Source organism: Chrysemys picta, chromosome 1, assembly GCF_011386835.1.
Source record: "Chrysemys picta bellii isolate R12L10 chromosome 1, ASM1138683v2, whole genome shotgun sequence".
Classification (NCBI taxonomy): domain Eukaryota; kingdom Metazoa; phylum Chordata; order Testudines; family Emydidae; genus Chrysemys; species Chrysemys picta.
In genome coordinates, this window is record NC_088791.1 from 306910705 (window position 1) to 306924442 (window position 13738).

Here is a 13738-nt window from a genome sequence, read left to right on the forward strand (position 1 = left end):
ATGGCCAGCAGATTTGTCCCTTCAGTCTCCTCTTGAACACCTTTAATCCTTATGTTATTCCTGTGTTCTCTAATTTCCATGTCCTCCAGCTATATTTTTATTTCTTTTTCTCCTTTTGCAATTATTTGGATTCTTTCCTCTAGATTAGTAATGATGTCTGATTGCTCATTTAATCCTGTTTCCACATCTGATATTTTCCCATTAATCTAATTAATTTAATGTTTTGTATCTATTGTATGACTGGACTTTTTCCCTCATCTCCTTATTAATCTTTTTGATTTCTACATGCAGGGCCTTCAGGTCAAACTCAATGACTGCTGCTTCTCTACCCACATCCATAGTGTGTTTGCTGGAGTGGCAGTTACTCTCTTCCACAGCCATGTCTTCATTTGGGAGAAGAGGTGGAACAGATCTGGAGGATTTCCTTCCTTTCCCAGACATCTAAATCTTCTTGTCTTCCATCCTTGCTTGTTGTGACTCTCTCAAAATGGCTGCTGCCATACTTCCTCCCCCAGCCACAATAAAACTCTCATTGCGCTCATCCCCTGTACCTTTACAGCATAATGAGGGTCCAGATCAACATCTCCAAGCGTAAAGAGTAATTTTAATATGTTTTGCAGCCTAATGGCAGTGGATTCTGTTGCTGGATTTTCTCTTCCAGAGCCTGCTTTCTAGGACTGAGATCTGCCAGTTCCCATTAGCCTTCTTTTTTCATTTGCATATTTAGGGCACAGATCTGTGTATTCAGGTTGGCTTAGTTCTTTTTATCTTCTTAAATTGCTTTAATTTATTCTCCTTTTATTGTAAACAAGTGGATTAAACTACCATCTTGTTTTCTGGTTTAGCCACACCCCCTTCTTTCTATGTCAATTTAAGGACTCTCTCTCTCTGCTCCAGCAGTGAAATGCAGCTCTTTCTCTCGCTCTCGTTTGTTTCCCCTAAGCCAGTTTCTAGCATGGTGACTCAAATCTTTCTGAGTTGCTGGGAGATGCTCGACCCCCACCCTGTCCCAGGCCCACCACCACTATACCCCTTCCCCTAAGCGCCCACCCCGCCAATTCCCACCCTTGCTCCGCCCCCTCCCCGGAGTGGGCCGGAGGTACTGTGGGCTGGGGAAAAGAGGAGCTGATCAGCGGGGCCCATCAGCAGGCAAGGAGCTGGGGGAGGAGCTAATCGGGGAGGCTGAGCACCCACTATTTTTTTTCCCGTGGATGCTCCAGCCCATGGAGTCGGTGCCTATGCACCAGACTATTCCCTTGGGCCTTTATACAATATTCTAAAACTACTAAATCTGGTAAAACTACTAATCTACAAGTTATTTAAGAATTAATAGTTATAATTATTTAGTTAGAACAAGGTCAGAGATGAGGACACTAATGTTCCGACCCAGACCATGCGGTGGTGAGAAAGAACTGAAGAGGCAGTCAGTCCGCCCCGGCCTTTATGGCCTTGGCTGGAAGCATGAGGCAGGCCAGGGCGCATGTGCGCACCAAAATACACTACTTTCAGAATTCTCTGACTCTGGACGCCTGGTGCGCATGCGTAACCCACAATAGGGACCATCACTTGAAGAAAGACTCAGATGGTTGGGTGGTCTTGTGAGCCCAAGATGCAACCCGAAACAAAACATTAACACTGCTATATTTAGCCCGCTAGCCTGAGCTCTGCTAGCATGAGTCTGTCTTCCTGGCCTGGGAGGCTTGCTCCCAGGTGGAGTGTAGACATTACCAAATGACTTAGGAGTTTAAGTCGTATTGACTTTCAGACAAGCTCCTAAGTACTTAAGTCACTATTGAAAATGGCACTTAAAAGCCATTTCATTGAAAGTCAATGGGACTTAAACACTTTTGAAAATTTTACCAAAAGCCCTTAATATATTTACTTTAATAGAGTATGAATGGGAAAATAACTGCTACTACAGTCTTTTGTATCCTAGCTAAAATTCTGAACATTGATGGTTGCATTTCCTGACCTCACAACACATGTCAGTCTTCTCTCTAAGGTATATGAGTTCTGTATCACTGATCAACAGTCAACTACCCTGAAAGAAATATATGCAAGAAAAACTTTTAGTGAAGGTAGCGTAATATTTGAGGCTAAGAAACAGTAAACCCAATAAGGAACTAACAATATTAAAGTATCAGTGCTTACCATGGTCTTTGACATCAATTTCTGTATTTAAGTTTACTGTCTCTGGTATGGATAGTACATTTATATCATTCTTCTCAGGCCTTTTACCATGACACGAGAAAAAGTTGTGCAAGACCTGTAAGCCCAAGAGTCAAACAACAATTATATAATATTAAATGCTCACTAGGATTTACTAATACTTATGATTTGTACTAGTTTTAATAATGCTAACGTGTATATAGTTTATGTATAGTAACAAGTGGAGTTTGCATCAGTTCAAAACACAGAAAATACTAAACACATTACATGAAATTATAGGTTGGTTTTACATACTAAATTTTGCAAACACTAAGTATTAAAATGTAACTTGTTTTAAACCATACTGGAGATACCAGAATGAAGAGAAGAGGAAATTAAAATATTTCATTTTTTTGGCTCAAGGAATATTAAATACACAACTATACATAAATACATAACTATAAATTTTTAAAAACAGATTCAGTATTTCCTGCTTAAATTTACTCACCATAGTAATTCTCTCATCATGTTGCTTTACTCCAGAAATTGAATCATTTCCTCTAGCTGAAATTAAAAAATAATTCAATTCATTTGTACTAATGTCGCTAATAAACTGCTCTGAAATGTGTAAAATATTTATTTCTGTCTAGTACTTAAACAGTTCAAATCTGTGGACCAGTCATTTAAAAAGCTTATGGGTGAGATTCTGTCCTGTGCTTTTAAGTGTTCTGAGGGCCTGTTTAAGTTACAGCCATCTCCTTGGACTGCACTCTGCTCCCAACATGACCCTAATGCTAAGGTTTGCAAAGGGGTCCTCTGAAAACAGCCTTATTGCTGTCTTACATAGTTTCTGCCCTCGGAGGAACTCCCCCCAGGTATTATGAAGAGCTTTTAGAGACCCACTGCACCATTCCAACCCCTAAGGATGACATACAGGGGCAAGAGTGGGGGTCAAGATTTCACTGTATATTTGGAATACACAGGATATTTGTAATAATCACAGTAAAATAGTATGAGGATGATGGATTGCACTATTTGTTTTTATGTCTAGCAAGAAGGTATTGCTTGATAAACCTGTTTTTCTTTTGCATTGCTATTTCTGTACTAGACACTAAGCCATTAAACACTTTGGTCTTAAATTGACCAATACATGTGGATTCTGAATGGCTCTATGTAAATCACCTGTAAACATATTTTCAAAACAATTATGAAAAAGTTGAAAGACCATCTGGATAACACCCTAATCTTTCACCTCTAGAAACAGACACAAATGAAATAAATGTGATGGTCTCAACCTAATCCCAGAGTTGACATCTACCCACATCACAAACGCTGCCACAATTTAGCGTGATTGTGTCAGATATTGCACACCAATATCTGAAACAATATTTATACCTATATAGTGTGCTTCATCCAGATATATCAGAATATTTTATAAACTGATTATACAAACTAAGTATATTAGTTCATCCAACAATGACATACAAACACATTTGAGATCAAACATTGCAGCTGTTTGGTTTTGTATTTAATCTGAAAGACCACGTCCCCAGCCAGCCCAGTGCCCATCAACCCACTGTGGGCACATTTTTTCAATACTGAATTTATGGGGCAAATTAAACCTATTGAATAACCAATACCACTTACCACTGAATCTTATTTCTCCTAGAAATATTACATCTAAGTGCCGACCCAGCCTGACATAGTTTAGGTTGACCTTATAAAAATCACAGCTTGAGGTGGTATGGATGCAGGCAATCAATGTAACATGTTAATCTTTGTTCCTATAAATGTTGCTATGTTATTCTGTCAGCTAGGATGCTATTATTATATGCCCTAAGCCCTGATATAAAGGAACTAGCCTTTCAAAGAGCAACAACACAGTTCAGGTTCACGTTTTCCTTTCAGGATGATGTTGTTGAAAACCAACTGCTACTGCTGAATTACGGACACCACTTTACAGTAAAGACAAAGAGGTCATATAAATACCATATAAACATCCAGTTCACTCTTCAGTCACATGTTCCTGGGATTATAAGAACATTTAAGCCAAATATGTTAACCTTAAAATACCACACATTTTTAGTGTTACCGATTATCACTGTTGCACTAAGCGTAGGGGGTGTGGCTAAAGAACTTGACCAAGACATATCTGGATCCACTTCTGCTCCCAGGCCTTCAGAAATACATTTTGGTGTCGTAACCTAGAAATACATCAAATAATTTTTAAAGTATATTTTAAAACAACACTCTTGCTTAGATGCCTGGCTGGTGCGTCTTGCTCACATGCTCAGGGTCGTACCGATTGCCAGCTCTCGGATCAGGAAAGAATTTTTTCCCACTTTGGATTAGCAGGGACCTTAGGCTTTTTTCATCTTCCTCTGAAGCATGGGGCACGGATTGGCAGCTAAGATCATCTGGGCATGTCTCACCTAATTAATTCAATGCCATTGAAAGAGGTTCAGGCATTGATAGTACCTCAGTATCTTCTGTTTTATGCCTGTGGCACACAACAGTTTGGATTCTTTTAGTCTAGCTAAAGTCATTGGGATCAACATAGGGCATCTGCCTGGAATTTAATGGTCTGTAATATACAGAAGGTCAGATTAGATGATCTAATGGTCCCTTTCTGGCCTTAAAGTCTATGACTTTAAACCCGGAAATAAAATGCTTACCTCCAAAAGTTTAGGTGTGCAAAACAAGCGTCCACATCGCACTGAAATTTTTTTAGAAATAAGAACATTTAATTAAGTCATCCAATGATCATTAGAGATAAATATTCTTGTTAATAAGAGAAGGAGCACAGATACTCACCAGGAATATTATTTCTTTGTGGTGTTCTGTAAATATCCCTTAAAGCAGCTGGACTAAATAACAAAATCAAAGAAAAAAATTGTTACTCAAAGTTAAATGGAAGCTTTCCTAATAGACATTATTGTACACTCTATTATATTGCCTTCACACACACAAAAATATTTGCAGTTTTACTTTAGCTATATGGGCCATCAAAACATAACTCATGAAATATTTAAGATCCAGTAACATTGCATGTGATAATTAAAATAAGGAACAATGAAGATATTCCATGATCAATACCAGTTTCCATGGGCTTATACCACCTGTTTAATAAATGCTTTGATTGAACTGTATTAAAATCTGGCATACAAGCTCATAGTTCAATTGTTATTTTAAATGAACATACTTCACTAAGGAAGTGTTCTACAGTTTCAGATACTTTGGCCTGGTTTATCTGGAAAAAAAAAATTCTAGAATTTTGAATGTTGCAGGGACTTGCACCATTTGGTCATAAACTAACTCCTTTACAATACAAATTTTATGAATAGTGCATGTGTTAATATGTTCCAGTTAGTATTTTATGCTCATTGTATCAAATGCTAAGAATTTGTGAAGTTGAGATGTCAACTAAAGCATCTTAGACACATTATGCTACAGTTTAAAAATAAAAAGGAAATAGAGTATTTTAATAAAGTTTTTTAAGAGTCCAACAAACCTAAAATAGGGGAAATTCCAAGTATAGCTGATAATCCATTTGCAAATCACTCAGCTATGTACAGTAACTCCTCACTAAAGGTCGTCCCAGTTAACGTTGTTATGTTGCTGATCAATTAGGGAACATACTCGTTTAAAGTTGTGTAATGCTCCCTTCTAAGGTCGTTTGGCAGCCGCCTGCTTTGTCTACTGCTTGCAGGAAGAGCAGCCCGTTGCAGCTAGCTGGTGGGGGCTTAGAATCAGGGTGGACTGGCAGCCCCTATCAGCTCTCTGCTCCCCTAAGTTCCCTGTGCAGCAGAGGCCTGCAGTTCAGCTGTATCCCTCCCCCCACTGCCATCTGCTGCTCCTGCCCTCTGCCTTGGAGCGGCTCCCGGAGACACTTGCTTGCTGTGCCGGGGGGAGGGAAGGAAGTGGGGGGCTACAGGGTGTCCCCCTCCCCCTTGCTCCTGCACCTCACTTACCCCAACCTCCATAGAGCAGGGGGGACAGACCAGAACTCTGCCTGTCAGCAAGCTGATCTAATTAACAAGGCAGTGTACTTAAGGGAAATGCGGATATCTCCCTCCATTCCTGCTGCCTTGTGTAGAGAGTTAACCCTTGAGGGCTCAGCCAATTGCCAGCTCATCATTTAGCAGTAAGGGAAATATCCCACCCTCTGACTCCTCCACCTCAACCAAGCTTCACAATCATCATCACTGTGTATCAGTATTAAATTGTTTGTTTAAAACTTATATATATAGTGTGTGTGTGTGAGTATGTATATATATATACATATATACACACACACACACTATATATATATACACACACACACACACACTATATAATATAGTCTTTTGTCTGTTGAAATTTTTTTTCCTGGAACTTAACCCCCTCATTTACATTAATTCTTATGGGGAAATTGGATTCGCTGAACATCGTTTTGCATAAAGTCGCATTTTTCAGGAAGATAACTACAACGTTAAGTGAGGAGTTACTGTATATATGCAAGATTATCCACTGTTCTGAAACTCTAACGTTTCCACCTGTGCTAGCCAAAAGTTTTTATAATATAATTTGAATTTAAATATAACCTTCCTATAAAATACACCTCTACCCCGATATAACGTGACCTGATATAACACAAATTCGACTATAACGTGGTAAAGCAGTGCTCTGGAGGGGCGGGGCTGCGGACTCCAGCGGATCAAAGCAAGTTCGATATAACGCGGTTTCACCTATAATGCGGTAAGCTTTTTTGGCTCCTGAGGATAGCGTTATATTGAGGTAGAGGTGTATATTAAGTCAAATATATTAAGTCATTTTAAAAAGTGTTAACATCCATAACATACCTTACACTGAGGGAGGTATTGAGAGGTGAAAATATTTCATCTGTTTGATCAAATTTTGTCTTCATAACATGTGGACTTGTTCTATGTTCTTTGTTAACCAAATTGACTTTGCCTGCAATGTATAGTATATACAGTACAACAGTTAACCAGATCCTGCAGATATAACTATTTTTATTATGAAATTTAAAAATAAACTTACCTTTTAAAATGTGCTTAACTAAGCCTTAGTTTTTAAAAAGAAACATTGTTCAATGTTACTTACATTTCTAATAATGATCCTTTTGATCAAGCTGGAATATGTTCACAAATTCTAGTCAAAATGACAATACCAAGAATATTTCAAATACATGCTCAGAACTTCAGTTAAGTTCATTTAATAAGCCTCATTCTTTTTAAAAAATATTTATTAAATTTAGTCTGTATTTATCTTCACTATAGATTATGTCAACTAGGCAAAGCAGTCAATGTGCAATGTCACTGCATTTCCTGTTACTACAGGAGAAATGATTTTTGCAGGCCATAAAGCTCCTTCACAGATATATTGTACCAGCATTCTCCCAGGTCTGCACAAGAAATAAATTTCTTGGATTGAATGAGCGAGCATAAAGAAGAAATATTTTTGGTTTTATGTACAGTGCCAGACAGTAACTATTTGTATTACAAGTGTCTCATGAACAGTTAATTGTCAAGCATTAGTAAATGAAGAAGAGCATTTCCACCCTGGCCATTGGAAGCCTATGGGTTAAACTGTGAACCTCTTAGATGGTGAGCAGTTACTCATATGAGTTTTCCCATTGACTCTGATGAGACTACTTGTATAAATAACTGCCCATCGGTGAGAGTAGGGGTTCAAAATCTGGCCACATGATACTAAGATATATCCTCGAACCATTACACAAATGTATTGTAAAGCACTGAAATACAAAACAGCTCAAATAACCTTTTTAAAATGGGACGCCCATAAACTGCCCTGATTTACATCTTTTGTAATACTATTCTGACTTGCTGAACATCTTTAAAGGCTTTATTGTAGAATCTAGGTATGCCTCTGATATATGTCAAGAGATCCAGTTTCAGCAGAAGCCAATATTGAAAGGAAGGACACAAATTTACAGTAAATGTACAAATCAGATATAGTAGCAATGGCTGCATCAGAAATACCTATGCAGAAAACATTTTTATAGTTCATCTAATTCTGGTCCAAGAGGCATAGATGCTAGAACTTCTAGATACGTCAAAACTAGAGTGAAAATTAGCATCTTCCTCAAAGCATATAACGAGGTACAGTCTTAAGTGAAATGCTACCTGAAAAGGGAAAGAACCTTCTCTTTTCATATTGAAGATTTTATTCACCAATATGGCCACACTCCATAGCTTACAATTGTATTAAATTAACAACAAACTTACATCTATATACCTTACAACTTATGCATCTTGATTCGAAAGTTCAGTGAGTGCCCTTAGGACTGCACTGGACCTCAAATTGGCAACAGACATTTTCTATTTATCCCAAACCAGCAAACTAACCTTTTAGAATGTTTATATATTAAATGCAGCAAAGAGTACGGTGGCACCTTATAGACTAACAGACATATTGGAGCATGAGCTTTCGTGGGTGAATACCCACTTCGTCGGATGCATGTATATACATTAAATATACACTAGTTTTACTTTTTAAAAAATAGGGTAAGCAAAATTCATTCCTGGGCTCTCCCTACATTTGGCAACTAGCAATTCCAAGCTTACGTTCTGCTGATATAAAAAGAGTGGTTAAAGCACTGGAAAAGATTCATAGATTCATAGATTCTAGGACTGGAAGGGACCTCGAGAGGTCATCGAGTCCAGTCCCCTGCCCGCATGGCAGGACCAAATACTGTCTAGACCATCCCTGATAGACATTTATCTAACCTACTCTTAAATATCTCCAGAGATGGAGATTCCACAACCTCCCTAGGCAATTTATTCCAGTGTTTAACCACCCTGACAGTCAGGAACTTTTTCCTAATGTCCAACCTAGACCTCCCTTGCTGCAGTTTAAACCCATTGCTTCTGGTTCTATCCTTAGAGGCTAAGGTAAACAAGTTTTCTCCCTCCTCCTTATGACACCCTTTTAAATACCTGAAAACTGCTATCATGTCCCCTCTCAGTCTTCTCTTTTCCAAACTAAACAAACCCAATTCTTTCAGCCTTCCTTCATAGGTCATGTTCTCAAGACCTTTAATCATTCTTGTTGCTCTTCTCTGGACCCGCTCCAATTTCTCCACATCTTTTTTAAAATGCGGTGCCCAGAACTGGACACAATACTCCAGCTGAGGCCTAACCAGAGCAGAGTAGAGCGGAAGAATGACTTCTCGTGTCTTGCTCACAACACACCTGTTAATACATCCCAGAATCATGTTTGCTTTTTTTGCAACAGCATCACACTGTTGACTCATATTTAGCTTGTGGTCCACTATAACCCCTAGATCCCTTTCTGCCGTACTCCTTCCTAGACAGTCTCTTCCCATTCTGTATGTGTGAAACTGATTTTTCCTTCCTAGGTGGAGCACTTTGCATTTGTCTTTGTTGAACTTCATCCTGTTTACCTCAGCCCATTTCTCCAATTTGTCCAGATCATTTTGAATTATGACCCTGTCCTCCAAAGCAGTTGCAATCCCTCCCAGTTTGGTATCATCCGCAAACTTAATAAGTGTACTTTCTATGCCAATATCTAAGTCGTTGATGAAGATATTGAACAGCACCGGTCCCAAAACAGACCCCTGCGGTACCCCACTCGTTATGCCTTTCCAGCAGGATTGGGAACCATTAATAACAACTCTCTGAGTACGGTTATCCAGCCAGTTATGCACCCACCTTATAGTAGCCCCATCTAAATTGTATTTGCCTAGTTTATCGATAAGAATATCATGCAAGACTGTATCAAATGCCTTACTAAAGTCTAGGTATACCACATCCACAGTTTCACCCTTATCTACAAGGCTCGTTATCCTATCAAAGAAAGCTATCAGATTGGTTTGACATGATTTGTTCTTCACAAATCCATGCTGGCTGTTCCCTATTACCTTACCACCTTCCAAGTGTTTGCAGATGATTTCCTTAATTACTTGCTCCATTATCTTCCCTGGCACAGAAGTTAAACTATATCACACCCAATCCTGCAGTGAGTTCTGTGCGCATGGAGCCATACAGAGCTCACTGCAAGAGTGAATTCATTGTAATGAAGAATTCTGCACTTATACAGGGTGAATTAGAGGGCCTAGTACTGTATGTCTTTTTCTTATTTAATGTCTGTGATAGCATTATTTATTGCAGTACTAATGGGAAACTATAATAATGAAATATAAAGTCCCTGTTTTAGGGGGCTGTGGGAAGCTATAAGCACACTTTTACTTCAAACAAACCCAGTTACTCACCTGCTTCTATTTTCTTCTGACCCAGTTCTTTTATTGGAGAAGACAAAAGTGGCAACGTTACACTCTGTTCTTTGAAAATCATTGGCGTTGATGCCAACTGGCTATATGTAGAGGGTTTCCCCCTTGGAGTTTTAGTAGCACTCTGATCAGGCCAGCCAGCTCTGTATTCAGGTTTCTCTGATGTTTCAGATTCATAGGGTGGAGCTTCTGTGCTGAGTTCCTCAAACCAGTTGAGACTTATCGGTCCTAAGTCTATAAAGAAAAATATCACATTTTTATATGTAATTTCACCTAGCCTTTATATTTTATATATATATATATATATATATATATATATTTTTTTTTTTTTTTGAGGAACCCTAACTTTATCATAAATTGTTGTCTGAATTCAAATCAGTTTAATGTTTCACGAAGGTAATTATACAATAGCTGAGATATACTGGACATTTAAACCAGCCTGTTATAAAACCCAACAACACTCCTCTAACATATACTTTTATATTATAGTACGCCTTTCAATTTTGATGTTGACAAAACAACCAAAGAATGTTGACAAAACTACTACTGTGGCTTTTTACCAAAAGAACAGTTACCTTCAGTAACTGTGACTCTTCAAGATGTTGTAGTCTGTGTGGATCCCATTGTGATGCACATAAGCCTCATGCACATGAGAGCTTACTATTTTATTTTTTTTTTTGAACAGCAGTGTCAGTCAGGACACCACACATATGCTGTGCCTCCTTGTGCTGCCCTATGAAGGCATAAAGGGCAGAGGAGTCACAACCTTCCCTTAGCTCCCTCACAGCTCAGAGCCCATGTTAGCTGAGACTCCGAAAACATCCACACTGACAATACCTTGAAGAACCACAGTTACTGTAGGACAAAGCAACCGTTATTTCTTCCTTGAGTACGTGTGGATCCCACTATAGGTGAATGGCAAGCAGTGTCATCTCTAGATAGTAGGAGTATCACAGCTGCATCAGTCAAATAGAGATAGGAGTACTGCTCTTCCAAACTTGCCATCTGATCTACTAGCTAAATCCAGTGCATAATGCTTGACAAATATGAAAGGGTGGAGCCATATAGCTGCCGTGCAGATTTCAGATATCAGTATACTTCAGGAGCAAGTAGAGGATGTTGCTTGTGCTCTGGTGAAGTTAGCCTTAATAGTCAGAGTGAGTGAGAGTCACATTGCCTAGCTGGTAACCGAGTGAGATATAAAGCATAAGCCATTTAGGCAATCTTTGCAATGAAATAGCCTGGTCCTTGGAGCAGCCAGCTATGACTACAAACAGAGGTGGGGACAGTCAAAAAATTGCTGTCGATATCACATAGTGTGTAGCTTCTTCTCCTCTGGTGTGGAATGTGGTTTTGGGAAGAACACAAGAAAGTTAACTGATTATTTTAAGTGGAACTCAGAAGTTACCTTTAGAATGCATTTTACATGAGGTCTCAGTACTTCTTTGTCTTTATGGCATTAAGTATATGGGAGTTCTGCCATGAGTCCCTGAAGCTCACTTACTCTTCTGGTCAAGGTAATGACCAACAAAAAGGCTATTTTGAGAGTAAGATAACGGATGGAGCATTCCAATAGGTGCTGGGGGAGGAGGGACAGACGGGGGAGGAGAGGGGCTCCATAAGTTTTAAGAGGATGTTGAAGTCCCATGCTGGAGTAGATACTTTCCTCATGGATTGTATTTTCTAAATAGGCAACCAACCTAATTCTCAATTACTGAGGGATAATCTCCACTCATTGATATTCTTTGCTTTCCACAACCAAATCTCTGTACAACTTTTCATGAGTGACGTACCCGAGTATTCGGATTCTAATATCTAAACTGTATTGTTAAATCTATTCACCTAAATTTGGGTTACTGCTGATTATGTACTCTATGTATCATATGACTTTTAAAAACTAACTTTATATTTGTGGATAATCTAAGCACTATACCCAGATGTACAGACACTCTTTTCCCAACCTATATATTATATATATTTTTTAATATTAGCTTTAATAAAAATTTTAAATCTCTAACCAGTGATTAAGCATGCATTAGACTCTTAAGAAATTCTGATACTAACAAATGAGAGAAGACTAAGAACAACTATCAATGGATGATACGCTGATAGTGCTCCCAGCTGGATCTTGATGTAGCTAAATTAAAATCCGAAGTGTTTCAGCTGCAGCAAATAGTCGAGAATCTTCAGTACTGGGGCCTGCAGCAGGTCTTGGCTGTGTCGGGCTGCCAATAGAATCATAGAATCATAGAATATCAGGGTTGGAAGGGACCTCAAGAGGTCATTTAGTCCAACCCCCTGCTCAAAGCAGGACCAATTCCCAGCTAAATCATCCCAGCCAGGGCTTTGTCAAGCCGGGCCTTAAAAACCTCCAAGGAAGGAGACTCCACCACCTCCCTAGGTAACGCATTCCAGTGCTTCACCACCCTCCTAGTGAAATAGTTTTTCCTGATATCCAACCTGGACCTCCCCCACTGCAACTTGAGACCATTGCTCCTTGTTCTGTCATCTGCCACCACTGAGAACAGCCGAGCTCCATCCTCTTTGGAACCCCCCTTCAGGTAGTTGAAGGCTGCTATCAAATCCCCCCTCATTCTTCTCTTCTGGAGACTAAACAATCCCAGTTCCCTCAGCCTCCCCTCATAAGTCATGTGCTCCAGACCCCTAATCATTTTTGTTGCCCTCCACTGGACTCTTTCCAATTTTTCCACATCCTTCTTGTAGTGTGGGGCCCAAAACTGGACACAGTATTCCAGATGAGGCCTCACCAATGTCGAATAAAGGGGAACGATCACGTTCCTCGATCTGCTGGCAATGCCCCTACTTATACAGCCCAAAATGCCGTTAGCCTTCTTGGCAACAAGAGCACACTGTTGACTCATATCCAGCTTCTCGTCCACTGTGACCCCTAGGTCCTTTTCTGCAAACTGCTACCTAGCCATTCGGTCCCTAGTCTGTAGCAGTGCATGGGATTCTTCCGTCCTAAGTGCAGGACTCTGCACTTGTCCTTGTTGAACCTCAGCAGGGTTTTTTTGGCCCAATCCTCTAATTTGTCTAGGATGCTGTTAAGAACCTCATCCATTTGAAAGTTTGGATAGCTTCCTGCCCTGTGCCAATGTTTCCTGAACATGCAAGGAGCAGTCCCTTTCTGTGATGCTCAATCAGCCAGCATCCAAGCCATCTAGTGTAGTGACCTTGGGTCTGGGTGGAGTACTTGAGCCTGATCTTTGACAACAGGTTTGGGCAATCTGAGAAACTGACTGGTGGTCACGTGGACATCTGTAACAGGTCTGTCAGCCAGAACTACGTGGGCCAGCA

At 39.6% G+C, this 13738-nt stretch overlaps 2 protein-coding genes across 16 annotated transcripts in view; one reads left to right on the top strand and one right to left on the bottom strand.

Moving 5' to 3' along the window:
• The window catches only part of N4BP2L2 (NEDD4 binding protein 2 like 2), a 667270-nt gene that overhangs the window by 218675 nt on the left and 434857 nt on the right, over positions 1 to 13738 (top strand). The window lies entirely within an intron of this gene.
• Positions 1 to 13738, bottom strand: part of BRCA2 (BRCA2 DNA repair associated) — an 80212-nt gene that overhangs the window by 61512 nt on the left and 4962 nt on the right. For 10 of the 11 annotated variants that reach the window (XR_010600911.1, XR_010600912.1, XR_010600910.1 and 7 more), the window contains exons 3-9: positions 10403 to 10654; positions 6990 to 7101; positions 4963 to 5015; positions 4824 to 4864; positions 4241 to 4352; positions 2657 to 2712; positions 2152 to 2266 (exon numbers count right to left, since the gene is read on the bottom strand). Coding sequence is in view for 6 of the 11 variants with exons in the window: in XM_024105103.3 (XP_023960871.2) it covers positions 2152 to 2266; positions 2657 to 2712; positions 4241 to 4352; positions 4824 to 4864; positions 4963 to 5015; positions 6990 to 7101; positions 10403 to 10654 (741 nt within the window). In the remaining 5 variants the exon portion in view is untranslated. Of the gene's footprint in view, positions 1 to 1972; positions 2040 to 2151; positions 2267 to 2656; positions 2713 to 4240; positions 4353 to 4823; positions 4865 to 4962; positions 5016 to 6989; positions 7102 to 10402; positions 10655 to 13738 lie in introns of those variants that run through there. The other variant, XM_065594381.1, reaches the window with a different exon arrangement.